The 16788-nt window shown below is 31.6% G+C and overlaps 2 protein-coding genes across 3 annotated transcripts in view; both read right to left on the bottom strand.

The window, feature by feature from the left end:
• LOC144849893 (serine/threonine-protein kinase Chk1-like) overlaps nucleotides 1–2853 on the bottom strand; it is a 28927-nt gene extending 26074 nt beyond the window's left edge. The window contains exon 1 of one of the 2 annotated variants that reach the window (XM_078706994.1): nucleotides 2835–2853. The gene's annotated coding sequence lies outside the window, so the exon portion shown is untranslated. Of the gene's footprint in view, nucleotides 1–2129; nucleotides 2149–2834 lie in introns of those variants that run through there. The other variant, XM_078706996.1, reaches the window with a different exon arrangement.
• A 3609-nt stretch (nucleotides 2854–6462) lies between these two features.
• The window catches only part of LOC144849888 (neural cell adhesion molecule 1-B-like), a 45476-nt gene continuing 35150 nt past the window's right edge, over nucleotides 6463–16788 (bottom strand). Inside the window, exons 8-12 of the mRNA XM_078706989.1 lie at nucleotides 15524–15669; nucleotides 14039–14243; nucleotides 12289–12360; nucleotides 8832–8915; nucleotides 6463–7190 (exon numbers count right to left, since the gene is read on the bottom strand). Coding sequence (XP_078563115.1) covers nucleotides 7072–7190; nucleotides 8832–8915; nucleotides 12289–12360; nucleotides 14039–14243; nucleotides 15524–15669 — 626 coding nt within the window. The 3' untranslated portion in view covers nucleotides 6463–7071. The remainder of the gene's footprint in view (nucleotides 7191–8831; nucleotides 8916–12288; nucleotides 12361–14038; nucleotides 14244–15523; nucleotides 15670–16788) is intronic.

The raw sequence follows: 16788 nt of genomic DNA, 5'->3' as shown, positions 1-16788 counted from the left end.
AAACATTAAAGAAAATAAAATTCATTTTCTTTCTGAAAATAAAAGCAGCTGGGAAAAGGTATCAGGTTGAAGGATTATAGAATTTGAATTTCTATATTTGAAAATTAATAGAAACACAATTTAACAACGTGATAGAAGAGATGCAACGAAGGCTAAACATCAAAAGACACCACCTTTACAAAAATAGACCAACACAAGCAGAAACGAAGAAGCGTACCAGAAAATCAACTGAATATTTTCAGATTGAATATTGATAGAACTTCAAAATAGTGAACAATGTAAAGGATTGGAAAAAAAGATAAATCATTGAAGCTGATTATTGTAACTGAATTATTAGTTTTATTGCACTGGTATTACCCATACAGTAATAGAATGTTACTTTCATTTTCTACCAGTGTTAACACTTAATCCATAGGTAAAGATTCAGTAACAATAACAGGACCAACATTCTGTTGTTACTTACATTCTAGCGATTAAATTATTATTTTAAAAAAAACGTAATAAAAAATATATTTAACGTTACTGTGTTGTGTGAATAACATAAGTTCAGAAAGCAATTTATCATAATGAAATGATTATTATTAAAAGAGCGTAAATTATAGAAACCGTTTCTAAATTTAGTATAGTTACTAAAACGGTTTAGTAAGAGCATGTTATGTAGGCCTACGTTTTAGTTTAATAGTACATTGTAAACAAGCTTTTATAAAAAAATAAAAAAAACCATGCCTGAACAATTTAATCTTTTTTCTGAAATAATAAAAATAATTGGAATTGGAACAATGTAAGCTGACATAATCTTTTATGCGAAGGGGATATATGTGGTTGTGCTGCTGAAAAGGTGTTATACCAAAGATGAAATAACGAGGTTCTATGACAACTAGACAATTCTATCAGGATAAATACCTTCTGGAAAGCTACCCCAGGAAAAAGACAACTATCCAGAACAACTATCACGAAGACAACCATTATAGCTTCTTATCCATTAAAATACAACAACCCCTAGGAAAAATACAAACGACAACTAATCCAATGCAATCTTAATTTAACCTTAATATGAGATCTGCTTGAAGTAATTCCCCGGGTGGTTGTTGTGTGGGTGTGGGTTGTTCCTATGGTGTTAACACCATGTCTAGCAAGGTGTAGGTCTACATTAGTTTCTGGAGGTAAGTTGTCCGCCGGTCAAGAACGCACCGGTACCATCGGTAAATGATCTAACTATTTCAGGAAATAATAATATTATTATTATTGAGAAACAGTTATTTTGGGAGCAGTACCAATAAAGCACAGCTGTTGAATTGCCACTAAATAAAAAAATGCGGCACAGAAAAAAAAACATTCATCTGAGTCGCGTCTCCGATCATTAACGATAATTTATACAGCATGATTACAAATACTGTGTAATAAAATGTTCGGTTTATTATTTTATCCTCAATTGCCTACTAACATTTTGTTTTATTATTTCAATATAAATAAAGCAGTTTTCCATTATTATCAATGTCAAAATGTTATCTGTGTTAAGCTCAGGCTTCACTATCAAACTTTGTGTGACAAAAAACTGTGATGTGCCTATATATGGACATGATGATGTCATATCACTACCATATTTGGGCATATCACTACCATATTTGGGCACTCTTTTTGTCAAACTAGTTTGATAGTGTAGACAGAGCATTAGGAGTTTTTTTCTTCATCATCGTCAATATCAATTTTAAATAACCTCTATTATAAGGACACCTTCGGGTCCCGGCAACATTACCCCTGAATAGGGGTTTTCAGTAATAATGTTAAAACATAAGAATATACCCTTTATCTTTTCACAAGAAAGTGTCTCCAAAATAGGTATGTCCAGGTTGAAGAGAAATTAGACGTTATTTTTTCAAAATTAGAGAGGGCGTATATCCAATCTCACAGCTGTTTTGAATTTTAGTATAAAAAGCAAAAGTAGATTTTAAGATCGCAAATGTACCGTTGTTGTGCATTTTACATTTAATGGACACGAACGTATATTCGATTACAAAACAGAAAAGAAATTGTTAACTGAATGTTATACGGGTCATTTTGTCATCAACATTTATAAGCAACACAATGGCCATATGACTAAATATCGGGGTAAATAGGTACATACTTACAGAATATGCCTATTGAAATTCAGGAAAATCGGTTTAAAAAAAAATGTATTCTTTTAACATGGACCAAGTACTTCACTAAGTTTCCGAGTTCTTTCATTGTATGATTTACTAGTATGACAGTATGCACGATCTTCATGGAGACATGACCAAAAGCCTAAATTAATACAACGAGTAAATCACTTCAATAATATTATCGTATGAATTGGAGTTACAAATCACAAAGATAGATTCGTGTTCATTTCATCATTGTGATAATAAACTAATCACAAATCTAATATTTTTATAAGCTACACTCACCCTAAAGCCCTAAAGTCATCTGTCGGTAGGCCTTCCTACTTCCAATCTATTATCATCATCAGTTTCATGTTTGTTATTTCGTTTTATCTTGCCTCTGGGAAGTGGATAATTTCAGTAATCTTAACAATCACCAATAGGCCTACCATAATGACACCATATTTATCTAATTACATTGGATATATACAATTTACATAAATTGTAACTGTTTATGTTTGTATTGTCTTTCGTGGGAACAACTTTGATCTTTGTTACTTATTTATTATTTATTACTTTAGAGAGATACTATTAAATGACACCATTAATAAGATTGAATGTGTTAAAATGTATAGGACTAATACTTAATTCATTATAGTTTGTAGTCTAGTTATAACAGCTAATTGTAAGTGTTTATGTTTATACAGTACTTACAGCATTCGAAAAAGTGAATTTCAATATCATTTTGGCCGGAGACTATGAATCCTGACAGACTTATTTTGTATAATATGTTTTCAACAAGACATTGCTAACTATTGTTACGCTCCTTCAACAACATCTGTTTTCTTTAATATGCAAATTTTCACGCCGTGTGTGGTATGCAAATGTTTTTATTGAAACGTCGCAGACAGGAAGAGTTTGTACTATTATAGAGGGCACTATAATATTAGTCATGGACTTGCGCATAATATGGTTGTATACCTCCATGCACTATACATTCACGCGGTTGTTCCTAATGAATGAAATAAATCAAGTAACACAAACAAAGAAACTTTATTTCAGTATAAATCAATTTTATTAAGTTTTAAGATCATTGTACATACCCTGCAGTCACCAACAATCGTTTTACAAAAAAGTGCAAATATTTCAACCGAAACGTCGCCCTCTATCTGTTTTAAAACGCCTTTAAAATATTAAAATGAATGCTCGTGTTACATTTTTCTATTTGACCATTTTTAACAATTAGCTGATTCACACATTCAACACGAATATAACACATTATGCCATGTGCATCAGTTAGGCCTAACAATGATTTTTTTTGTTCAATTTGCAGCACTAGGCCTATGCCATTATTATAAACATAAACCTTTTCCACAGCTTAACATTGATTGATTTTTAAGAGCATTTACTGCATTTCATTTATAGAGAAGATCATCTTGAAAATTGCGTAAGAAAGCAGGAACAACACAATTTGACACATTTGGTTAAAGCTTCACATTTTTGTGAAGCTCGTTTTTTGAAGGGTCATCATTCAACTAATCTTTAGATATAACATTTCTAAGTACAGCAATGTTCTTACTTTGTCGATGTATCTAATAGTTAGTAGTTAGTAGTATGACAATTAAACTGGGGTATCATATTTCAAGATTATAAAAATCGTATAACCTTACATATAAATGTCACTATTTTTATTTTAAGATCTCCAATATACTTGTGTGGGGGTTGTAGAAAATTATTTTTCCGGCACATATCGAATTACATATTATGCTGTTGAGGAAATAAAAACCCTACCAAACTAAAATTTGTTCTATTGAGGTCTGAGGCAGAAATCATGAATAATGCAAGAGATTACATTATTTGCTATGTTAGATAATTACAAGCTTGCCGATCTATTTCCTTAATATTACTACTAAACCTAACACTCTAATAATCAACCCAACTAGTTAAAAACCATAGATTTCGATGGGTTTCAGGTCCACAACCAAAAGTCTATACCATTGCTGGCATGCAGATACAACCGTTGGCACACATTTTGTTAATACATAGCGCCTCCTTATAATGTCCTGATTAATTTAATGCCATAATTATGAATTATTCATGATTTTCGCGTACAGAAATAAAAAAATTGTACGGAAGGCGGATTAGTAATCTTTGGTTCCCACTAGAGACGCAATGCAAGAACGTAAGCGTAGTGTAAGTGATTTGACCAATCACAAGCGATGAAATATTCGAACTGTCGCTTGTCATTGGTACTTGCTTGTCTCTAGTGGGAACCCGGCAATCACCAACCTACAATCAATATCTCAAAATTGAATTCACAACTTACAATATTATTATTGTATTTAATATTCTTATTAATAAAAGAAAATATAAACGAGAAAAATGTACATTAATGAATAATAATGTAACGATAGTGAATAAAACTGAATTCAAAGTAACAATTTGCATACAATTTTCAAAAGTGAGATTATACAATAGCTGATATTTACAGTTACACACAAATCTATGCCTACTTTTTAATTCAATATTTTTCTTAGAAGTATTACAAATTAATTTGTTTAAGCATATGGCCATTTCAAATGGCATTTTGATATTTCAACATCGACAATGTATGTACATCATCCACAATCGTTTTCCAATTGAAAGACATTTGCTATTATACAAACAAGATTCACCTGCAGGGCAGGATGCATGAATGCACGTGTGTATTGATTTCTTTGAGATAAAACATTATAAATCTACGTCACCTGGTATTCCCAGGTAGGCGGTGGCCCTTTGAAATATACAAACGACAGAGCATTTCTTTTACTATGATGCTGAGTGGAAACCCGGATGATTATAAACACCCACAGAAATATTTTGTTTTTTTCAAATTTAATGCATTCATCTATCTTTTCTTTTTACAAATGTGTTTCTTAGTAGGTAAATATTGCTTGTATAATATCAAATGCATCATAAATTACCCACACTGCCTTTCGTTAAGACATAATGCTTCAAAATGATGTATATAGTCGTTGAGTGTTTATATAATAATATTACGTAACGTAATATGCCTAATGCTTTCTGATAGTTTGCATAATTTTCTATTTTACAATGTTAAACCGTTCAAGAAAACGATCATATTACATCGACAACTTAACCTTTCTATCGATATATATTTGTCACAGCGGCGTCGGAACCTATCGGCCAAGATGCTTCAACAGCTCCATCAAATTTATAGCATAAGGCAGTGGAAATACAGTATGCCTTTCTATAGACAATACCAGTATTATGTGAGGTGTCTTATATGGAATCTTTGGGTGATCCCATGTCATAAAGTAACTAATGATGTAAGCTACAATGAAATCACTGTGCGCTGTCATACGGTAGAAATAGTTTCGAGACACAAGAGCGGTGGTCTTACAGAATCTATTAAGTAAAAGCAACGTCCCTCTGCCTTAAAAAAACCGGGACTCCTCCAATTAAGTGATGAATTACTCGAACTGTTGCTTGTCATTGGTCAATTCGGTTTCTTGCGTCCAAGTGGGAACTGTTTCCTCCTTTTACCTTATGATAGATTGACCCATTGGGATGCAGGAGTAAATTATATCGACGTATTGAGAAGTTGTCAATTATTCAAAGGCAATTTCGAGTGAACCATTAAATTTACAACGTCTAAAACCTACTTTATACATAAACCCGTTTTCCCACTTACTTCAACCTACTGTAACAGATTTGTAAATAGTTTAAAATAACAATACTATTATTCCATTTATATGCAATGACTCTCAGCCTCATTTATTTATTATTATGACGCTTATAACGTGATCCAGTCCTGATGACGTATTTCAATTATTGAACCAACTGTCAAATCAGTTACATATTTATGTTATCAGATTCCAAGTGCTGTATCTACACATACTACAGTATCTGTCCATTACTGTATCTAGGAATATTTGTTAATACATCTCATTTTGTATCACATGCGGTGCCTGTATCATGTTGAGTCTTTCTACAGCGAACGTCTTGTCAATGTGTTTCATGCTATATTGGAAGACACCAACCATCCTCTTCATAACGACATTCACGGCTCCGTTATCGTTAGAAGTGGTAGGATGAGGACAGTGAACGCGCAGACGGACCGTTACAAGTACTCGTTCTACCCAGCTGGGATAAGGAATTATAACAAAAGATGTGTTAGATAGTCCCCATATATTTATTTATTTTAGGCAAGCTAAGATAATTTATGAGCATTGTAATTTCCATTTATAATGGACAATAAATGAATCTGTAAGTTAAAGGTTGTGTTTTGGTCTATGATACACTATTCTTATGATACTTGAGAAATCTTGACACAGTAGCGCCAAATCTGGTGATTTTGTATTGTGTCACATAACCTGTATACTATCAATAATTCTTGTCTACATCAAATCAATTACACAATAAAAAAAATACGGACAGTGTGAATGTCCTTGTTTCATAAAAAGAAAACAATAGTAATTGAGGGAAATGGTGATCTAATCATAATTTTATATGATTATACCAGGGAAGAGTGAAATCACAATTCACTCTTCCCTGATTATACACACAAAGAGAATTGTTTTATTTTCAATGTTGTAAAGTTACAGATTACCTATATGTTATGGTTTTTACAGGTTTCTACATACACTTTCACTCTATCATATAAAAACATTAGGAGATCCCGTTTGTTAGAATTTATATCAAACTCACCAATTGTTTGTGACGTCATAATGGTTCACCATTTTCCCCTTTTGCAATCATAGTTTAATATACAGTGCTAAGTGAATAGACTTACATAAAGTATAAAAACATACACTGTTAATAATTATATTATCCTCACCACTTTGCATCAAATACTATTTAACAGTAGGCCTACTTGTTCATTGGTATATTCAATTAATTGAAATTGATGAATTATTTACAAGTCTGTACATGGGTATTACTCGCTGTCTCATAACATTAGAAATTTGCATATCAAAACGCCTATGATGACCAATAGAGAGGCCACTCTGTTGGTCCTAGCTTCGTTATAAGTTGTGTCTGCCACGGCTGATGTCATTCGTACCAAGCCTAGACAAAATTAAATTTATTTTTTTTTTTAAATACATTATTACATTTTTTAAATACATTTTTATTAACAAAACTATTCTATTATTAAATGCTGTCTTAAATTAACTACTACATGTCAGTTATGTTATTTTAATAGCCGGACTTCAACAATTGAATGACCTCCCTATAAACTTTCTATAACCCAAGTAATTGTATTTTTTTTAATCTGTAAAACGTTACTTATTATCCATCAAAACAATAACACTTTTTACAATGCTTAATTTTGTTAATTTATTTTTAATATTTGTTTAATCATCTCGATTCATTCGTACTTTATTACAACAAATCTGGCTTGTGCAATGATACTGGATTACCGAATTCGCAGTCGACCACGAATTCAAATCGTACTCCCTTTTTATGCCCGTTTATGCATTACGTCATTCATTAATTACTCATGCATAAACGAAGTGTAACTAGCGCCATCACAGTATTATTGGGGGCCCTAATGAGATCCTAGAGTGAGAGCCCAAATTACTGTCAACTGAACTGATTTGGGAATTCCAAACATTTTTGATAGCAAACTTTAAAACCAAAGAGATTATAGTATAAAACAAACAATACTATAATACTTTAAATCGAAAGTAGGCGGTATTTTTACAAATATCATTATTGTAGTTGCCGTATACATTTTCTTATTCTAACCTTGACCTTGTAATCATGTAATGTTACAATAAATGATCTTTTTAGTATTAAGCCTAAAAAATACCCATATAAGCCGCAGAATGTGAAATGATTTATGAATGGGCCCAGTGGATTAATGGAATTTATAAAAATATGTTGAAATGGGAGGGAAGTTACCTAAATTAAGCAAAATGAAAATGAATAAATAAATAAAACAATGACATAACTTCATTCTATGTATAGTTGGGTATATATTTGTCTTAATATTTTTTTATGTAGAAGTCATATATTTTTTATTTCCAACATCATGTATAGTTTTTTTTATTCGTTTTTATAAATTTTAACTTTTTGGACTGTACGGTATATAATGTCGTAAATGTTAAGCTGGTACTTCTGGCTTGCTTTTTAGAAGCCCAGACGTTTTTAGTCATAAATGAAATATATATTTATATAATGGGGAATATTCGCTGCGTATGAATTGGTTATGCTTACGGCTAGGATAGATAGAATCACATTAATTTTCATTAACAGGCGGCGTACGACTACATACGGTAGTATAATTCGATAAGAAAATAATTAGATAGATCCTAATACACAAGAGACAGCTTCATATATTAAACGTGTTGATTTTTTGCAACTCTTCCATTGCAATATCATGCAGACAATAATTAAAATCGACAGTGAATGCGTTCGGCAGACTTCAATATTCCCGAACAATATTCCCGCCATAAAATGAGTTGAGCTAGATGATATAGTATTGCAGATATATTATTTATTTATCATTATTGGAATTTTCGAATTATCGCTATCATATTAAGCTCCTAATTGAAATAAGCAGACGATACATTGTTAAAGACCATTGATCGCCAATATTAATCCAAATAGCATTTCGCTAGGTTTTGAGACTATTGTATTCCTTAAGGCCATATCTATTAACTCTCTTGTGACTACTAATGTTGCATGATGAATTTAAAAAGTTACCTGGGTTTGTTGGAGCGTGCAGCGTTGATGCCTTTCTCTGATTTTTTCTGAAACTCGTTAAAATGCTTTTTGCAGTTCCAGCACCTAAACAAAGATAATGTATAAAATAAGATGAAATCGTTTATGAATGAGAATAAATATAAATGTATTTTCTAACGGACGGTATCTTTGTAGATATTTGAAACAAGATCTAAGAAAATGTAAAAAGGTGGAAGTTCGTGCCAGCGTCCAGACCGAAGAATTGCGGTTATCACAATGAAGTGTTTAGTCTCGGCTTTCTCAAGATTACTATCCTTATAAGTAAAGGTAAAACAGGCACGAGTGATAAAAAACCAATTGGTCTTTAGCAATCAAATGTTAAATGTCAAATTTTTAAACGTATTTTACTATGATATTGTATACACTCAATTTGTAATGTATTTTTACACCTTTATAAACGTAATTTACTATAATCTTTTATGACTGTAATGTTTGAATATTTTAACTAAAGCTTTCTGATTTTGATTGTTTTTAAACTTTTAACTCCATTGTATGTGTATTTTTATTGTTGTAGTGTGCATTTATGTTGACTAATGATTTTGACCAAATAAATGAATTAAAAAATTAATGAATGAAAAGTATTTAGCCCACCCACTAAGACAACCATTTATATTGAAATGACGAATGAATGTATCTTCTTATAGAATTTCAATTAACTTCAGATCATTGGTCGGTGCTTGGTTAGTATGTCTGTTCGTTCTTGTTACGTCAAACTCTTTGAATTACCTTGTTTGCGAAACTCATTAATAACGCACTGTCTTTCTTAATGTAACTCAAGACTTCAAATTGTATTATAAAATGATGTCATTTATATTAGCGTTGACATAACAATGTCGAAATAGTGAAGGAATAAGATGTATTATGCAAGAAATGGAAAACATCACAATTATGCCTTTATAGGATAAGAACAGAGTGTATTTTTTTAAGATTAAACTTTAAAGTGATCCATAGGTTGCATCAGCAACATCGTACTGATTGTGATGTTGACCTACTCTAACGCTTAAACGCCTAACTTGAACTTTGTAAGTATTATATTATAAATACATTAATGTCCATGGGTGTCCCCTGAGTAAGTGTTGGCTATAATGTTAAAACATGTTATTTCTTGTCAGTTTCACTGGTAGAGGTGTCCCTTCAGATAGAGGTTTACCAAAGAAAAGGTTCTACTTTTAAAATCATTTCACTGACTGCTGTCTTATTTTGTACATCTTCAGTTGTACTAGAATGAAAACATCAAGTTTATTAAGATTATTTAATCTAAGGAAATTTGGTTTACTCTATATAGGCCTACAGTTAGGTTACTAAAATTATGTATGAAATTCAAATTTTCTGGAATTTAACTTATTCCGTCCTATGTTAATATACATCCCCAATATTTACTGAACATAACTATGACACGCCCAAAGGACAGTCTTCAATCATTTGAAATTAACAAAGTGACATTCCAATTTAGGCTATTATGGCATGCCAATAGTTTAATAGTTCAATTTTGATAATCTCAATTTAGCTTAAAGACAGAGCATGAGTTAGCTGAGCAAGAACATGGTGTGTACGTGTAGACGAAATATTTTGCCTCTAGCGGTCCAAAACCTCATACTTTGTACACGGATGGTTTAGATAAATTAAATTTCTAAAATTACAGTGTATGTTTAGATTCAGTAATAGAAATCGGGGTTAGTAAATTTTCTTACACTACACCAACCTAGTTCTTCTTTTATTGGTTATTTCCATGAGCGTGTAATAACTGTGCGAGGTGTATCTAATTAATTATAAGGGTGATACACAGTATATTTAGTTTGTGACACGCAAACACCATTTTTCTATTCAACAAGGCCATATACATGGCTGCAGGGCGTGCTCAAGTTAGTCTTTACCGACCAACCGACCGATCGACCGACCGACATAGTGAGCTGTAGAATCGCTTTGCACGCGACTAAAAATAATCCGCAAAGCGTACCAAAATTCGAGAATTGTATTCCTCGAACATACACGTCACGATAGTATCCAATGTATGCCTTTGACTGATCTGCTTTCAGCAGAATCAGCATATATCTCCTCAACTTCCTCTGCGACCAATCGAATACGCCTACCATTTTTGGTACATCAGGTCCTGTATGATAGGCCTAATGTTATACTACAAGATTGTGCAAAGTTAGATTTGAACGTAGATTTGAAATTAATTATAACTATAATTATAAAGTCACTGGTATTATTTTTATGGTATTTAATCCCACGATTTATGCAACGTGCTTAAAAACTAACATTATCACGAATGGCGTCATACAGACAAGTCATATTATATTATTTCGCTTAAGACTCCCAGTGTTCAAAGCAGCACTATATACATACACATTCTACGTCGGAGGTATAAGACGAATTAATTATAAATAAATCTAAATACAGGATTTAAATTATTCTAAATTCCCAAGATTTGACATCGAAAGCGTCAGAGAAAGATAGAATCCTTAATTGTATTTTACAAGCATAATAAATTTGAATAAATATACGATTTATGACCGCGTAGTGTTTCATGTGGATTTCAGAAAACATAAGCAAATTTAAACGGATAATTTATCATATTATTTCTATTTGTTTTTATAATTAATAATATGACGATTGTGTCATTATGTGTTTAGAATTCTTTGTACAGTTTGCAGTTTATAAGTGAATAATGAGTATGTGTTCATGTTTGGTTGTAAAACCTTAACTATTATAAACAATATTGTAATAATATTGATGATTCTACTGATAACACGAATGGAAAATAAATTAGTATTATGACGTAAATGCACATTTTTGTTGACATATGTGGCGCCCTCTACTATTAGTATATTCTTTCGCTTGATCTTAAGTGTGATTTGAGGTCATTCAAAGGTTGCACATTATATATATCAAATGTAATATTTACTATAAACTCGTTACTTAATTCATAGTTCATTTCTTCGATTATTTCTCATTCATTAAATCGAGTGCAAACACCGCGTATTTGAATCAACATATATAGAAGGCTAGAACAAGTGAAAGGGGCCGCTTACAATTTCGCCGTAGAGCAATAGACTTTTTTTACCGGCCTAATCGCAAACCTGGCCGTTGAATGGAACTAAATAATCAATACCGCGTGACGAAAAATCAACAGCTCTATAGATATAGAACAGCTTCCACAACAACCGACCATAACGTTACGAATAAAACTCCTTCGCCATGTTCTGCGTTTACTTTTAATTAATTCATTTATCCAGGTTAAATTAAGTTTAGTTTATTTCTCTCAACTGACAACACAATTAACTAAACTTAATTTAACCTGGATAAATAAATTAATTAAATTTCTCTCAACTGACAACACAATGAAGTAAATTAAAATGTTTGGATTTTGTCAATAAAATTTCGCAATAACATTTAAAAAGTATAGCTATTTTACCTGATGCTGTTGTTTTTGTAAAAGTGGTATCTTTTTGTGACGTAATAATTGACGAGACTTCAATTGGTTTTGCTACAAATACAAAAATACAAAATATTATAAAATAAACAATCCCTCTCTAATTAAGAAACAACATTATTTTTCTTTTTTATTTACTGTAACTGTAGTGTGGACTTCTGCAAACTTGTTTTCTGTAGTTTGTCGAAGTTTTTGTCAACTGGTCCATACGAGCAAACTTTGGAAAACTTGTCAAACTCAGCGTTTGCAAACTAAAGCTCTGTCTACACTATCAAATTTTATGTGCCGATATATGGTCATGATGATGTCATATCACTACCATGTTTGGGCAAATCACACTTTTTTGTCAAACTAGTTTAATAGTGTAGACGGAGCTTAAAGTTTATCAGTGTTAGAATAGGATTTAAAGTAAGATATAGACACAAAGTCACGAACGTTGGTTTTGGTTAATACTAAGATACGGTAATTGATACGTGATGATTAATTGATACTCAAGTTTAAATGCATCAATCATTTAAATAAACGGAACATCTAACCATTAGTGTGCTTATTATAGATTATTTTACAACGATTTTTCATTTACATTAATGTTTGTACCAAATTTGTACAAAAACAAAAGACAATGATGGATTTAGCGAACAATATAGGAGGTAAAAAGTAGGAGAAATGTGATGAATGGGTAACACCGGGAATAAACATACAGCAGTACTGATTCTTAAAAGCTTAATACATAAAGCGAAAGCTGAGTCAGGAAGACAGTGATAAACCAACTAAGGTAATGACGGATGGCAATACTTGGGATTATTATGCAACACATTAGAAGGGTGTTTGTTACAACGTTGATACTAACGTGTTGTTGTTGTTGGAGTAATGAACACGGCTGTAAATATAATAATTGCACAGATTAGTACCTTTTAATTATTGTACTACAAACAATTCAGTTAAAAAGAAACAAGAAGTTCAAGATACATACACATTTGTTTGTGTATAATCTTTCATATTTTCAATTTGAGTAGAATGTATCTATTTATCAATTTACATTATTATGTTGCCAATTCTTGGTACTAACAAACATTATGTGATGCAGTGTAACATATACACTTAAGCATAACTTTAAAACAGGCACCACATACCCGGAGATACAGCACAAAGAATCGGTGTATCACGGTGCAAAAGTATTTGTTACGCAGGCGTTACATGTTTCATATCTCTTTGTGTGATTTAGCTGTATACTAGCCAAAGGTAAAATATATACTTAACATCAAACACAATGCTATTATTGTTCAGCTTATCATGTTGCATAAAGTAGGCTGAACGATTATGGTTCGGTATGTGACATTCATCATACTTTAAGTTAATAACTCTTTTCAATTCTATCAAACAATACAAAGTTTCAATGCGTGTTTTCTAATCACTTTTCATAGTATCAAAGTCAGTGACACACTACTAAGCTTAGCTCTTATAAAGCACATATCTCCGGCATTGATATGCGATTTTATTTGCCAAAGCCGGATCGGAGTAGGTGTGAAAGATGCTACTTAAATCGAGTGATGACTATGGCGAGATCTGAAGTTATATTCTTAAAAACCCCTCTGATTATGGACTGGTAGGCCTATATTTACCGCGACAAACAACGTCACTTAGTTAGTACATACATCCAATCCATCTATACTGGTCTATTTGTTTTTTAATTTTATATTGAATTGAATTATAATTTAAATTATGTAAATACCTGATGTTTTGAACTGAAAAAACGCAGCTTCTCCTCTTTCTGGAGGCTTTGCCGAATTTGTTGATTCCATGATTACAAAATATGTTGAATTTTTTCGTAAGTTTTCTAATGTTGTATTAAATACCACATTTTCCTGAGAGTCCTCTTTTCTTGGAGTATAATTATTACATTTCCATTCAGTTTCCGATTCATTGAAATTATTTTCCTGAAAGAACAATCATTATTGTCATGGTTGAAAACAGTCGTCTTTATTTTACAAAAGTTAAACAAGCTAATGACAAATTTCAATGGGATAATAACTATTTCTTATATGGATTCTCAATAAATAAATAATTTAAAAAACATATTTTGTTAAGACTACAAATTACTTTGTACATTCTAGAAACGAGATTTTACAGGTAGCTAAACATGAGTTGATTTCTAGAAAATGTTTGCATTTTAACTAAATGAGCAAACACATCATTCTAATTAGGTCGAATTATTTTCATTTGGTTTCATCAAATCAGCTGCCTAATGAAGAGAAACCTCGCAGTTAGGTAATATGCATTAAGCAAATCAGATAGTGAAGTGTCAATATTTCCTGGAATTCATTAATAAGATTATCAAATTATAGGCCTACATTTAAACATGAAACTATTGTACCAACACAAACTTCGGATATACGATTGTAATATAAGGAGCCAGCGTAAGGACACACCACACCCTAGTCACTTGGCAATGGCAGTTAGCTAATTCCTTCGTAATTTATTGACAACACATCTGGATCGTTACATAACGAATACAAATCTTTATCCGTCTATGCATTACGTCATTCTATAAATTAATCATGCATAACGGATTGTAACTATCGTCATCACAATTATATAAATTCCATAAGTAATGTTTGATAAGCTATAAAAGATACGTTAGTTAAAATAGGAATAACAATACACTGTGATATTTCAAAATAATTGCAAACACGCAACAATCTTTTGACTAACATTTAAGACAGATTTCACTAATCAGAAAAAGTGATTTATATCACCGTTGCCTCTAGCAATATTGTTAATTTTGGCAACGCTACTTTATACTATCTACTTGTACTCTGCATCAAAATAAAAATGTAATGTTTTCACTTTAAACAGTTTAAAATCAAAATCAATGCGGGTGACGAGTAGAGAATCAATGTATTTGTACTCTCCTACAGTACATCTGATGAAGAATGTAATGTTGTTAATAAGTAAAATCGTGTTGAACAATTTTTTATAAATTATTGTGTAAAATTTCAAAATGTTGACGAGTAGAGGACCAATTTAATAAGCAAGTTGGTGTACCACGTCTACACCACCGAATTAAACCAATTATTTTGTAAAAACATGAAAAAAATGCATCTTCTTTAAACTTACTTGTTATTTTCCTGCAAGGCTGTAGTTGTAAATGTACTTTTTAATGATTTAAAGTAGAATTTAAATACAAATGTGTTGATAAAATATAATGTATACTTACTATAGAATCTACCTCTAATTTATATTGTATTTTAAAATGTTTGACAGGTGGTAGCCGGAACGTTGAATTAACTTGCCATTTTAAGATATATTCGTGCATCATTGTACCAATAGGACTACTTACAATGATTGGTGCCACTGGCTTTGCTAAAAAAAAATACAAAACACAAACAAATAATATGCATTATATACTGACTACAAGATATACACGAGTACTGTACTGCAAGGTACAATTATAAAATCAAATTAACGTTAATATTTCTTTTCTCAATAAAACAAATGGTCATAATTATGTACAGAAAATCAAGAGAAGCGAAATCCCATAAAGCAAACACTTGATAAGGACATCCCGACAACACACGTAAATTTAATACTTAAATCGAAATATATAGATAATCAGACAGTATTATTATTATTAACATAAGTGCAATAAGCAGCTAACTGAAATAGTGCATTAGACCATAACACAGTGCACAAAAAAGTTCAACCAAAAACAAAAACCAGTTCACCAATAAGCCAACCAGAGAACACAGTGCGCATGTCCAGAAAACAGTTTTTGAAATGACCCAACTTGTTCCTATAGGTCATCAATCGTCGCAAATCGAAAGCTCCTTGAGATAAACTGCAATAATTAAATCCAAACCAACACAAGCCAATAAGTCGGTTTCTTTCCTAACCAATTACAGTCGAAAGGAAGCAGGTTTTTAGGATTGTATCTGAGTTCACAGAAAATATGTACACATAACCAACGGCCTTACATCCAAATACATTAACGGAAGCTCGTCTAAATCATCTTAAACGAAAACAACAAGCAAAAGAGACGTTATAGTACTTTTTGCGTATATTTAATTCAAATTAATTCTGAATTTCACTTTTCACATTCCAAGTCGCTATAAATTAAGAGGCTAGGATTAAAACAAATGAGGTTTGCAGACACTTCAACTTTTAAACTAATTTAGAAAAATGACCAGAATGCAATAAAAATTGCTTAATGTGATCAGACATAGCTAAATCAACATGTGTATAATCTGTTATTACAACATAGTTGATCAGATTTCAATTAAAATACTGCACGTTGGGGAAGTTTACAATTTCGGTAACATCTTTGTTTTTTTGTTGTGGTACATTTAACACGTCTTGAGGTAACACTTTGAACTTTAACCTTTGGCAAGCATTTCATTGGATCTTTAGATAATACTACATTTTGACATTGCAAACTGAGTTAAGCAGATTTAAATATTGCACATTGGGTATGCTTAAATTTCA

The sequence above is a fragment of the Antedon bifida genome, chromosome 8 (assembly GCF_963402885.1).
Source record: "Antedon bifida chromosome 8, ecAntBifi1.1, whole genome shotgun sequence".
Taxonomy (NCBI): Eukaryota; Metazoa; Echinodermata; class Crinoidea; order Comatulida; family Antedonidae; genus Antedon; species Antedon bifida.
Note: the sequence above shows the minus strand (reverse complement) of the source record. Positions and strands in the feature narration are given on the sequence as shown.